This window comes from Sinocyclocheilus rhinocerous, unplaced genomic scaffold (genome assembly GCF_001515625.1).
Source record: "Sinocyclocheilus rhinocerous isolate Xijiao unplaced genomic scaffold, SAMN03320098_v1.1 scaffold371, whole genome shotgun sequence".
NCBI lineage: Eukaryota > Metazoa > Chordata > Actinopteri > Cypriniformes > Cyprinidae > Sinocyclocheilus > Sinocyclocheilus rhinocerous.
The window spans coordinates 312,274-326,427 of NW_015624205.1; the positions used below are offsets into that span (position 1 = coordinate 312,274).

The 14,154-nt window shown below is 36.8% G+C and overlaps 1 protein-coding gene across 1 annotated transcript in view; it reads right to left on the reverse strand.

Moving 5' to 3' along the window:
• tbc1d14 (TBC1 domain family, member 14) overlaps positions 1–12,307 on the reverse strand; it is a 22,569-nt gene extending 10,262 nt beyond the window's left edge. Inside the window, exons 1-7 of the mRNA XM_016551494.1 lie at positions 11,704–12,307; positions 11,322–11,441; positions 6,038–6,737; positions 4,828–4,954; positions 2,004–2,122; positions 1,534–1,616; positions 1,256–1,373 (exon numbers count right to left, since the gene is read on the reverse strand). Of these exons, the coding sequence (XP_016406980.1) occupies positions 1,256–1,373; positions 1,534–1,616; positions 2,004–2,122; positions 4,828–4,954; positions 6,038–6,737; positions 11,322–11,379 (1,205 nt within the window). The 5' untranslated portion in view covers positions 11,380–11,441; positions 11,704–12,307. The remainder of the gene's footprint in view (positions 1–1,255; positions 1,374–1,533; positions 1,617–2,003; positions 2,123–4,827; positions 4,955–6,037; positions 6,738–11,321; positions 11,442–11,703) is intronic.
• Between the last annotated feature and the right edge of the window lie 1,847 nt (positions 12,308–14,154).

The following is a 14,154-nucleotide window of genomic DNA, read 5'->3' on the forward strand; positions in this document are numbered from 1 at the left end:
GTCTCTTTTTTGCAAACCATTTATTGGAGCTGAATACCATGAACAAAAATCAACAGGCTACATAAAAACTGGACTCTTTAAGAGCTGTTTGTGTGCAAAATAGAACTGCGTGATTCTGGATAAATTGAGTTTGTTTTTTTTTCCCCCAATGGAAGTTGTGGTTCTCTCCTGATTCTGAAGAAAAAACATTAGACAACTAAACAAAATCACATGTAATTTATGAATTAATGATTAAATGACTCACTCAAGAAACTTTGGAGCGCTTAGATTAGAGAGTAAGGTCCTGGCAGATCGCTAGGTCCGGTCCTCACAGATGAAAACAAAAAAACGCATAGGAATCGATAGGCGGAATCGAAATTTTAATTTGACAACAAGTATCCGATTCCTGACCTTAAGTATCCGATTCTGGAATCGGAATCGATTTTCGATTCCCAACCCTACTAGCGAGGTAATAGCGACATTGTTCATGTACTCTATTTTTGATCACATAAATGCAGCCATGGTGAGCAAAAGAGACTTCTTTCAAAAACATTTTAACAGGTCTTATTCTTTCAATCAATTCAAAAATGTGTGTTAGTCACAGGGTAAAAAAAAACAAAAAAAAACCGACAAATTTAAGTTTTTCTCTTTCCAAAGGATTTTACTAAACTTGGCAGCTAAGATACATTGGAGATGATTTTATTTAAATTGTTGTGCCATACCAGTAAAGCTGTTTGATTAAAGGGGTCATATGATGCGATTTCAATTTTTCCTTTCTCTTTGGAGTGTTACAAGCTCTTGGTGCATAAAGAAGATCTGTAAAGTTGCAAAGACTAAAGTCTCAAATCCAAAGAGATATTCTTTATAAAAGTTAAGAGTCAACACTGTACAGATCAGACTTAGGTAATTCACACATGCTTAATTTCTCTTTTTTTTTCTCTCTAAGCATATTTTAATTGTTACGTTGTTTATTTCATTTTTGGACTTTCAGCCACTTTTATGTTTTATTCACAGGGACAGCAGAGAGATTATCGGATATAATAAGGATAAGAGCTGTATCTCATTCAAATGCACACTGCTCACATGAGCACCTAAGCTCAACACTTCTAGTCCATGTCTCTCACTAATTGGTCAATACATCTCTTGCCAAATGTTACTCTTCATAGAATGTTTTTGACTACTCTATTATCTATGGTCTGTTATTTAATTATATGGAATGTCAAGAATGTTTGTTTGTGTAATATATTGCGTCAATGAATTTTGTGTGCAGACTCACATGCTTTGCCAGTTGGGTAATATCTCCTGACTCCAGGTGAGAGCAGCATTGCCAATGCTTTCCTCATGTTTACACCTGTCCTCTAGTTGTTTTTTCCGTTTCTGGGCCTCTTTCAGCTCTGCACAGAAACAAATACACGCGCAGTGAGAGAGAGGAGGAATGGCAGTGAAATGGAAATCGGTTTCAACAGGATTGAATTTCAGCTTTTGCAACAGCGCCCTCTAGAGCACACAAAACTGGACACATATACACAAACAAATGCGTGAAAAGAAAGTCACCTCTCTTCTTGGCCTGAGCCACCATCTCCTCATATTCTTGTCTGTGTTTCTGGGCTTCTTCCTCAGGCTTTGCAGGAAGATTCCTACACACAGGTACACAATTACTGTCAATAGACGTATACATTTCTATCTGTGAGAGAAAACATTTTACATATATACATCCTTTATTATTCCATATTCCCTATGCTTTAAATTATACTAGTACACAATATCAACTGTGCTGCATGGCATAACATTGCATGCAAGATGGAAGTGGTTTTATTTTTTTTTTATTTTACCTCTGTTTTTTTTTCTTCTACCCATCATACAGGAATGAGAGGTTTCATGACAGGAGGAGATGTACAAAAACACTTACGCTACAAGATGGAAGTGGTTTTATTTTTTTTATTTTACCTCTGTTTTTTCTTCTTCTACCCATCATACAGGAATGAGAGGTTTCATGACAGGAGGAGATGTACAAAAACACTTACGCTGGACGGTTCTCCAGTATAAGGGCTGTGGTTGAAAGTGGCTCAAAGTCCAGGTTCCTTTTTACATTCTTCTTGGGAGATATGGAACTGCTTGATTGCCCACTCCTTCTTTCATATTCCTTTATAAATAAATAAATAAATAAAAGAACATAAAATAAAAGTATACACATTATATGAATAATGTATAAAATAAAAAAAATACAATAAAGCAAAATGTCTAATTCTTATGATGAATAACACCTGTTAACACATTTCAATCATGAGAAGTAAAAACCAACACTGTATATGGGCCATTCTACAGAATTGGTCCAAAGTCAAAGTTAAAAATGTCTTGGAAAAAAAAGTGTTTTTTTCCCCCAAAAATTTGTATGTATGCAAATTTTATAATATCCAAGGTACACATTTCTAGTAATTGCGCAGTTAATTCTCATATTGTATTTTCAGAAAGTTTTGGAATATTTGTCCTCCCCAAATTTGTCACTACAGAAAAACAGTAATAATAATTTAATTAGAAGGGTTATATTGACCTATTAAGATTTTGCTTACATCTACATTGTAAATATATTTTTTTGCTATTTTATAAAAAAAAATGTCAGAGGTAAATCAATAACAAATAAATTTTTAACAATATTTCAAATGTGATTTATGAGATTTGTTGTATTTTGAATCCAATTTTTCTTTGTAAAAGGTAAAACATTTATCATACGGATTTCAAAGTAAAGAATTTATTAGTTTGAATATACAGTGGTGTGAAAAAGTGTTGGCCCCCTTCCTGATTTCTTATTTTTTTGCATGTTTGTCACACTTTAATCTGCATGTTGTGTTTACTTGTGTTATCTTTGACTAATATTTACATTTGTTCGATGATCTGAAACATTAAAGTGTGACAAACATGCAAAAAAATAAGAAATCAGGAAGGGGGCCAACACTTTTTCACACCACTGTACATCGAACCAAAAACTATCATAACATCTTAGTTGATAATTCAGTATACTTTATTTTTGACAAAACATCCCATGTTTCGGTAGTGACTGCACATTTTCGGTAATGACAGTAATGCTTTGGAAGCGACCACATCACATTACAGAATATTAACTTGCATACTAAAATATAAAAAATTTGCATAACTGTACTATTTTTTCCCCCAAATATGAGGATTATGAGAATAGAATGCTCTTAGTAAACGTCTAAGATTTTAATACTTAAATGCTTTTTAAATGTGTTTTTTGGTTGTGGGACAGCAGTTTGGCTTTCTCTCTATTACTCCGTCCTAACAAACATGCACCCAACTGGGAGGCACTACATCAGAGGGATGCAGAGGATCAGACTTTGTCCCGTGCTCCTGCTGTGTCCATAGGTGTGTGTGTGTGCATGCTAATACTACTCGTCATCATCACAGTGCTGAGAGAGGATCCATGATTTACAGGCAGCCATACTAATGGATTGCAGCACAAGGCTCTCTGCACTGCAGTCTCATGTGATCAGTGCGCTCTGTGCTCTGCTGTGCATGTCTGAGTCATGTACAAAGATGATAAATTATCTGCTTTACGTGGCCTGTGTGTCATCAGTTCTCATGAGCTTTCACTGATTCAAATGAAATATATCAAGAAACATCCTAACACTGTCAAACCATCCCACACATTTTAGTCCCTTAAGACTTTACATTTAAAACAAGTAAATGGCAGCAGGGAGAATATTGCAATGTTTAAAGTCAAAAACACTGAGGCAGGACAGAAGCACATAATATTAAGTTAATCTTAACTCGTCTCTTCCTATAAGCCACTGCTAAATAAACCAGCAACACTAAACCTGTCACCCAATACCTCGATCTTCCATTACAGCTGCAGAGAACAAAAGCAAGAGATAAAGGCAGGAGTTGGATGTGGGTGAAATCTAGATGGACACGGGGGAGGCAGAATCATGGGGTTCAAATTACCTAAAGCAAACTGCAGGCCTGTACACTGGAAACAAAGCCCCATTCAAAACAATATCAATCTCTTCCTATAAGCCACTGCTAAATAAACCAGCAACACTAAACCTGTCACCCAATACCTCGATCTTCCATTACAACTGCAGAGAACAAAAGCAAGAGATAAAGGCAGGAGTTGGATGTGGGTGAAATCTAGATGGACACGGGGGAGGCAGAATCATGGGGTTCAAATTACCTAAAGCAAACTGCAGGCCTGTACACTGGAAACAAAGCCCCATTCAAAACAATATCAGAATAACTGCATTTGATTGATTCATGCATAATGAATCAAAAGTGAAAAATCTAAAACTAATATACACAAATCTTTAAGCATGTAGCGTAAATGCTTCATTGTTAAAATATTTTCTTCCAGCTGAGAAAAACTGAAGGAAAACATTCATGGGTTGATTTCCCCAAAACGAGAAACGGAAATTTGAAGCAGTCATGGGAGGAAAGTGTTACCATGCACATTTTTGACATCAACTTAATGGCAAGATCGCGAGGAGACGCGTGACAAATAAAAACATGTGTTCTTAAATTGGCTCAAAATATCAAACAGGTTTGATATTCTCAGACTGGACATATTCTGAAGCTAAAAAAAATCTGTCTGTGCCCAACATTCAATACACTCTGCAAAATCTGGCAACTCTGACTGTCCAAAACCTGCAGACTGGTTCGGACTTTTTATAGGGCCATACTCAATGAAGGGTACATTATACAATACACTGAATACAGAAACTATATTTTTTCACAATTTCGGCACAACCTTACTACATGAAAAAGCACTAAAAAATCAGGTACATTGCATTTTGACCTCTTGTAAGATCTTGTATGAGTGCGGGTGTGTGAACGTACCTTTTGTATTTTCCTGGAGTCTTTGGTTGAAAGTTCTTTATGTGGAACTTTACCAAACAGCTTCCAGCCAGGCTCTCTCTGTTCTTCCAGTGCACCCGCTTCCTTCATTCTCTTAGCAAAAAGACTCCTTACAAATATAGAAAAGAAATAAAAGGACTGAGTTAACAGAGTGCTACGTCTACTGAAAATGACCTTCAAGTTTTTTTTTGTCTTTTCATTCTTTTTAAGCAATGCGAATTCCACAAAGAGACACTTTATTATTATAATAGCACTTTTCACTAAATACACAGAACAGAACAGAACAGAGGGAGAAACTGAAAAGAATACTGCACTACAGTGGAGAGAGGCAGAAGGAACAAACATTTGAGCTGTTTTAAGATCAAGAAAAGCTTCAAGAAAGTCTGTGATGCAGAGATAAGGAATCATCTTTTTATGGATCTTTTTATCCATCTCATCAAAGGAAAGGTAATTCTGAGGCATGCGCCACAAGTTGAGAATGATCACCCACAGCACAAAGGACAGTGATTTGAGTGGATGTTAGAGAACAAGCCGAGGTCCAGGTAGTGATGAGCTCTATTAAATATGATGGACCTAAGCCACTTAAGACCTTTTGAGCACTTAACTCCACGCTATTCAGTGGCGTCTGAACATTTTTGTTCTGCAACCCATTTTTTAGGTTCTAAAATGCTTGTAAAACAAATACATGAGCGTTTCAGCAGCACTGAAACTGATATGGTTGATGATGGTGATACAGAAAATGATGGGAGTAAAAAACGGAAGTATATCATAGTTATATCAAGTTATATCAAATACTGCATATCATAGCCGGATTGGGGCCTGCAAGTAAAAAATATGAAAATTAAATCACTGGTGATGAGAAACACCAGTACACCCTATAATCAGAAGTTCAAATAGAAAGGGAAGTCGAGATTAAAAATTAATGAAAAGTGAAAAGGTGTTGCCAAGAGTATTGCAGAATTCCAGCGGAAACACACATGAAAAATTTTAAATGTATAAAATTAAGTTATTAAATTACATTAAAAAATGAAAATGATAAAAATGTTAACAATGTGAATAATATTAATGCAACATTATTTGAAAGGCAAAATTTCGTCAAGTTTACACAATAAGCAAACCATGATACTACTGAACAAATCAGTAGTTTCTTGGTGTGAATTTAACAACATTACAAATGCAAATGCTACAATACTTGTGGAAGAAGCTGGCGAGTGGACCCAGTCTCTTGGGTCTAGCCTCATGTGGTGTAGAGACCCCCACAGGTTGCCGTTGTGGGCTGCTCAGCTTGCCGTGTAGGTCAGTAGGAGATGAGAGTGAATTGTCACAACGGTGCAAGACATCTTCATTCTCAAATGTAACAACGGCGCTGGACTCGGATGTAACCATGAAGTCTAGGAAGTCCTCATTACTGACTGACAATGTGGCAGAAAACTCAGTACTTAAACTGGAAACACTGCACACTGAAATTTCATCACTGCGGTTCAAAGTACCCTTGCCTGCCGCACTGGAGAGCCCACTTGCACCATAAAGACGTACCAAATCAAAGTCACAACGTGGGAAGGTGGAAGACTTGAGTATGGAGTTATCTGAAACATCCAAGTTTAGTGTTGCCGGATTATCATCATGTGGAGGTGGAACCACCAGCTCAGCAGTGGTGACTCGAGCATGAATGTGCTCAGGGGGGTTAATCTCAAGGGTGGGGATTCCAGAGTCCTGAGAGGCCAAGCTGCTGCGATCCTCGTCACATGTGCCATTAAAGGGAGTGAATGATTTGTAGCTGAGGGAGACATGTGGCAGCTGAGAGTCTGAGGGCATGTGATGGTTGACATGGTTTTGGGTGAGAGGCAAACACTGGTTGTGTGAAGAGTTGCTGAACGATGAGACCTGGGAATCTAGAAAGACAAATAACAAAAGTAAATCAGTCCTTATGAGGAAAAAGTTAACCTGTAAGTCATATGAGGGTTTCATCTCCTTATAGAAAAACTTTTTTTCCTGAACCAACAAATGTAATTTCCACTGCATCAGAGTACATACAGTATTTCATTCCTGCAACCCTCTATGGACACCTTGGCAATAGAATTGCCATTGGCTAGTAAACTTTTTACTTTACTCACCAGACTTTATCATGAAGGCATGGGAATATAATAATAATAAAATTGTAAAAAAGTTTTCAGGACAGTTTTTGCAATAAATACCATTTCTGCTTATGACCTTATCTTACAAATATCTCAGGGTAACATGGACAGAAATCAATTGTATCCTAGAAACTCAGGGAAAATTACACCCTACACTGTAAAAAAAAAAAAAAAAAAAATTGTTTTCCCTATTTCCCTCAACCTTGAAACATGAAACAATGCAATGCATTATTCAAAATACAGGTAAAATCAATCCGGAAAATTACTTCATATTATTAGTAAATTGGGCCCATGTTAATGTTAATTTTCCATTAGGTGACAGGTCTGTGCTCTCAGCCCACACTATATTCCCCATGTGTCAATATTCCAGGTAAAAACATTCTGAAGAGTGAAAAGACTCTCATGTGCATGGCTGGGTAAACACCTCTCTGAGTCTTCCCTCAGTAAAACAACAACCTCTCATCACACTAACTCGCTGACCAGCTTTTCTCTACATAATAAGAGTGACATGAAATCTTCAGTGTGCAGGAATAGAGAAAGCAACCTGAAACCAGACCAAAAAAAAAACAACCCAAAGACCTGAGGAAACGTCACGTCAACACTCCCTCCAACTCAACTATGAGATAGCTGCCCTCAAACATCCTTGATAATCTAGTGGACAATATCTCCCATCAAAATTGGACAAAAATAGCTCTTTGACTAAATGAGGATAGAGGAAGAATGATTGGGGTGCATATGTCCTGAGGACATCACAGTGGCACATCAACAGGACATCAAAAACAAAGTGGAAAATAGAACATCAGCTCAAAACAAAAAAGATGAACAAGAATGTTTATATTGTGCCTGATATGTTTGAAAAATATATAATGGGAGAGGCGATGGATAATACGAGCTCTACTGGTTCTTCCTCCCCAATTGAATATGGTTCAGTGTGTGTAACAGGTGTGTGCACCTGCTCATCTACTGCAAAAGAAACAAAAAAAAGTGCATAGAATCTACAAACCATTATTGGATTGTGGACAGAACATGCTTTAAGAAAGCCGTGAAATCTACAATTGAGTGCAATCAGTAACTGCAGCTTTTGACAGGACAACAATACTTTAAAAGCACAACAATACACACCTTAAACAATAAGCGCTTTCGTAATTTCAAAAGCGACCCAGCCCATAAATTTTTCAAATTCACTTTGAGTTTTAAGGTTACAGTGTTCCTGTAGTCAAAGAGAACTTTTGTAAATTATTTATTTAATTTATTTTCCAAATTAATAATTAGCTCTTTCAACCAAATCAAACAGAACTATGGCTCTATGAGCTGATGTGCTGTTAATGCTTGTAAAATACCATGAAATTGTTGTTCTCTGATGCAATCCTTCATAAAGGCAATCAGCATCCTCTGAATTAAATATACATAGAAACAGAAATTCTAATGTTGTTAGAAACTACTTGAAGTTTTGAAAGAAATAAAGGATAAGGATCAGATCAATCAGCCTGTTCAGATAATTATACAGACATACAAGAAAGGTATGAACAGAACAGTATCCAATTTTATATAGAGGGATAAATAAATCTAGGAAACTTTCAACCGACTATATAAGATTAAAAAGGGAAAAAGAAGTAGGCATTACCTTGACTCAAGACCAGTGGGCTAAAATATGTGTTATATCACATACCTCTACAAGCTCAAGAATGTGGCATGAGTTCTGCTGGAAAAAAAATTTGATTGGATTTTTTATTACACTGAGAATTAAGACATTACAAATGAGGGTTCTCCTCCTATGTTGGAGGAATTGTGGGATGGAGGAGGCACATCATACACATGTATTCTGGCAGTGCTCAAAGATGAGTAGTTTTTGGGAAGTTGCATGGTCTACTATTACCAGTATTTTTACTGTCAGTATTCCCAAGTCATTTGAAGGTTTATATTTGAGGGATATCCCTAATGAGGTTGAAAGGGAGGATAGATATGTTTAAGGTATTATTGATAACAAGTAAAAAGGCTGTAACCCGGAAATGGTACAAAGAGGATCCACCTACGATAGAAGAGTGGTTTAAAACAGAGACGGTTTAACGTCTCGTCCTTCGGATGAGACGTTAAACCGAGGTCCTGACTCTCTGTGGTCATTAAAAATCCCAGGATGTCTTTCGAAAAGAGTAGAGGTGTGACCTCGGCATCCTGGCCAAATTTGCCCATTGGCCTCTGATCATCATGGCCTCCTAACAATCCCCATATCTACTGATTGGCTTCGTCACTCTGTCTCCTCTCCACCAATAAGCTGGTGTGTGGTGGGCGTTCTGGCGCACTATGGCTGCCGTCGCATCATCCAGGTGGATGCTGCACACTGGTGGTGGATGAGGAGATACCCCCTGACAATGTAAAGCGCTTTGAGTGCCAAGAAAAGCTCTATATAAATGTAATGAATTATTATTATTATTATTATTAAAATAGCAACAGAGGTCAAAGAAATGGAAAGGCTCACATATATACTCCGATTACAAAAACAAATCTTTGAGAACAAATGGAGGAAATGGTTAGCCTTCTCCACTGTAGAATAATGGTCTATATTTGAAAATTTACATGAATATGGGTGTCATGTATTACTGAAAGAATATGTGTGGCAACCTTTGTTAATGTTGCTGTTGTTGGTGTAATTTTTTATTTTATTTTTTGTCTCCATGCCCTGCAGTTAATTCCTAAGAAAAGTAAATGGAAAAAAAAAAAAAAAAAGAAAAAAAACTACTTGAAGTTAATCATTCCAAACAAGGACAAAACAAGGAAAAGGTTAAAATCTCTCAAATTTATATTCCCTTAATCTAATCATTACATTTTAACATAATATCTCCCATTTTAATTAGGTAAAGAGTGCACCAGTCAGGTTCCTGGAAGTAAAAATCCCATTGACAACTTATAAACCTTTAAAAAACAGACCTACTGTAATCTACAAGATTGTTAATAAATGGTATAATATTTCAATTTAATATTTTTAAATAATTGTGTTCAACAGCAGAATACCAGGTGGAAAACTACATTAAGCATGATTCTGCCAAAAAATGTCCACTAATCAGAGAATTGCAATTTCAGCGCCCACTCACTCCCCTGAAGCACTTCAAATGACTGTCAGGTTTCAAACGACTTAAATATTTGTATGCATAATACGCATGTTTTGCAAAGAAACAAAACACACATAAATATATATATATATATATATATATATATATATGTGCGCGCGCACACACAAAGCAGTCTTAAGTCGCTGGGGTATATTTGTAGCAATAGCCAACAAATAACGAAGGAGTGGCTTCACAACAACTCTGTGACTGTTCTTGAATGGCCCAGCCAGAGCCCTGACTTAAACCCAGTTGAGCATCTCTGGAGAGACCTAAAAATGGCTGTCCACCAACGTTTACCGTCCAACCTGACAGAACTGGAGAGGATTTGCAAGGAGGAATGGCAGAGGATCCCCAAATCCATGTGTGAAAAACTTGTTGCATCTTTCCTAAAAAGACTCATGGCTGTATTAGATCAAAAGGGTGCTTCTACTAAATACTGAGCATTTTTCAGTTTTTCTTTTTTAATAAATCTGCAAAGATGTCAACAATTCTGTGTTTTTCTGTCAATATGGGGTGCTGTGTGTACATTAATGAGGAAAAAAAATTAACTTAAATGATTTTAGCAAATGGCTGCAATATAACAAAGAGTGAAAAATTTAAGGGGGTCTGAATACTTTCCGTACCCACTGTATATATATGCGCGCATGCACTCACACATACAGTCTTGTGCATTTTGTCTCTTGGTCTGTTTTTCAAATACTGTTTTGCTTCAAATCAAAATGTGTATTGTTGTGATTCACCAGCTGGTTGGTTTGGTTCATACCTTTTGTTTGATTCCTAGTCAGTAAATCAGGAAAATCCCAAGGAGAAAAATACTTCTGGAACTATGCTGAAAAAGTGGGCGAGCACTGTTGCACTTTACTATTCATAACTAGCAACTGTATAAACACAAAATGCCCACTGCATTTAATACACTTGTAATCACTGATGTTCAACATATGTTTAATTTATCAAAATTGCAAGATTTATTATTATTTTATTTTTTTTACAATAATTATACATTACACGTTTTTTTTAAACTATCCTGTAGTCTCATTTCAATCATTGAAGTGCATGCTAGACTTTTCTATTTGTCAATACATTTCTGAAGCTTTATCTGATTACACTCAAGCATAGTTCCCCCCATATCTCAAGAACCAGTGATGCTAATGTGCAATAATTTTGACATCCAGGGCCCTAAACAAACCGCTTGGAGGATGTAGCGGTTATGGCTACAAAGTTACTTTGAACTTACCATCAATGCTTTGACCGTTTGTGTTGCTTTCACAGGACGTGTGCTCTGCTTCTGCCATGTTCCTGCTGCAGGTGGAAGGATGTGCGTGCGTCCATCACCTCCTCACCTTTACTCCAGACCCTCCAATAAGCAACACATCAAACACTAATATTATTACTCTTATAATATAACACTGTCCGCTTTTACAAGCACTTCTGCATTTCATTTATCACCTAAACTCTAAACTTCACTCAAAACTTTTCGCCTTGCTTGTGCACTTCGCTAGGTTCAGGAGACATTAAACTTCTACATTACGGCAAGTGTCTGACTGCAAAAGGCTCGAACTCTATTTGCGCACGAGTAACGCTAACAGCGAGATAAAAGCTAATGAAAAGTATCTTACCTGTTGTGACGCTGCCACCGCCATTTTAAAACATCCTCACCGATATAAATGTGCCAGGAAAACATACGAGTCGATAAATCCACCTGCGCTACGACTGAATGAAGTGCTGGTCTGCATCAAATAAAGTCAAAAACTATCGCTACTTCCACCTGTGTAGGTAACGTCGCTTTTCAGGCACGCAAACCGTTGTCATTTAAATAGAGGCAGAGCGTTTTGAAAGTGTTAGGACGTATTGCCGACAGTCAGTAAATCAGGAAGTGACCTCCAGTGCCCTGTACTAGACACTGTACACACTGAGCGACGCGATAAAACGAACTACAACGCTTCCCGTCTACGCAGCTGCCCAGTGTCATATTGTACTCTTCGGTGATTTATTATAGTTTTGTCGTGTCGCGTGTACAGAGGGTGTGAAGTTTGTTTTAATGCGTAGATACGGTTTATTGCTAGTTTTAATAAATCCAAGTGATGAAACCGTAGGCGGTATTTGATCAGTAACCAGAAGACAAACTGTTGCTATAGTAACTAAAACAACCCCCCAAACCTGCATCAGGCTGATCAACGTGAACCTCCCTCACTCCTCACTGCAGCTTTACAATGAACGCGCCTGACCGCTGGCTGCAAATAGCAGTATTTCATCAGTTGCACTGTCTACATACTTTAAAATCTAAAATACAAATAGTTACTTACCAGGAGTTCACCCAGTTGTGTGCATTTGATGCTACTGACAGAACTTTTTATTTATTTTTTAAACCATTAATTTCACTACTACCAGGAGACATGTACCGATTTAATGCACTTGAAACATGCAACTATTTGTAGCTGGATTTTACTGTGGCTGGTACATGGTAGGCTATAACATTTGATTAGGACTACTCTAAGCACTGAGAGAAAACACTGAGAATATCCTTTAAAAAGCAAATTACAGTATTTGTAGTCATTTTCTGTGACAAGTTAAGGTCAGGGTTTCACTTACAGATTAAGCACTTCCCTCAGTCTGATTCTGTTATAGCAGGTTGGCTCAGTGTCAAAGCTTAATGTGTATTGAATATATACCTATTCAAAATTTAGCTATCTGGGAAGTGATTGTACTATGTCATAAAGTCTCTCTCCTGCGGTCACAAATAAACAAGGACTGTTTTTTTTTTTAATGTTTATTAAAGGTTTAGAAACGTCACAATGAAACAAAACGATGTACTCTGATGTAGCATTAGAACAATGCAACCAACTTTGTGTTGGGGTTTGGTGACTTTCATCAGGTATTCAGAGGAAAAATACAGGGCTAGGCTCAAATTAAGAATGAGTTTTGCTTTAGAAGTTATACAACATTGCAAAACTTAAACCTTTAAGAACTTGAAAGTCATCCTCTCCAAATGTACTTGCCAAACCAAAACCTTAGAAAAAATGCAAATAATGCAATTTTCAGTCTCCCATAGACACGAGTACTCAGGTCTTTCTCCAGCAACCATATCACCTCACACACACAGTTAGACATGAAAGATACAAAAAATTAAGTCACTCTTTTCCATTTTTAAAACGAGTCTGTTTAAACTAAGAGAAGAACCATTTCAAATTTCTTTAACTGTAAATAATCTGTCTATGATGTTCTTTTATATTTGACTGTCACACACATGTACTATAGTATGCATTTTCTCAAAATGCTTAAATCTAAATTGCTTTTGTCCTCTGTCACCCACCCACCATAAACAAGCTGCTTAATGAACATAAACCAAACTAATACAAGTAACAATTTTGGATGACGGCAATATTTAACTCAAGGTGCTTGACAGAACAAATATTAATTTGGGTATTGATTAGAGAAAGTAATACCAACAATATGTAATTGCATTTTGGAATCTGTCAGTATTTTAAAGTGGAAAAATTAAACTGAATTGCAACATGTTATTTGTCAACTAAATACAAATCCAATAAAGGTGTCTATACGCACTGCTGTACCCAGTTATAGCATACAGTAAAATAATTTTGCGCTTTCACACTCTGTTTCTACCACTATACATTTCAATGAACTGGATATTTATGATCTTTGTAAAACAATAATCAAACTCCCAATTAGGAAATAATGTGGTGAAACACAAACACACACAAGCCGTTTCAAACTGGGTCATACAAAATCATCTCTCCTAGGTTATGGTCTACAGCCTTTTCCATACAGTCTTGGATTACACACTTTAACAAACTAGGTCTTGAGCTAGTCTCAAGAACAAGGCCCAACCGGTTTCTGTTAAAATAAGCACAAATCTTTCAGAAAGACTGTGTGGCCCTTTTTCTTACACACATTTGAAGATTACGTCTTTGCTGTAGTGTATGAACATTAGCACCAATACATAAAATACTCTATAGATCATACTGTCAAGATCACAATTTACCCCAAAGCGTATCTCAGAACAAGTCAACAAAATAAACTTTTTCACTTGTAAAGGGGAATAAGCACAT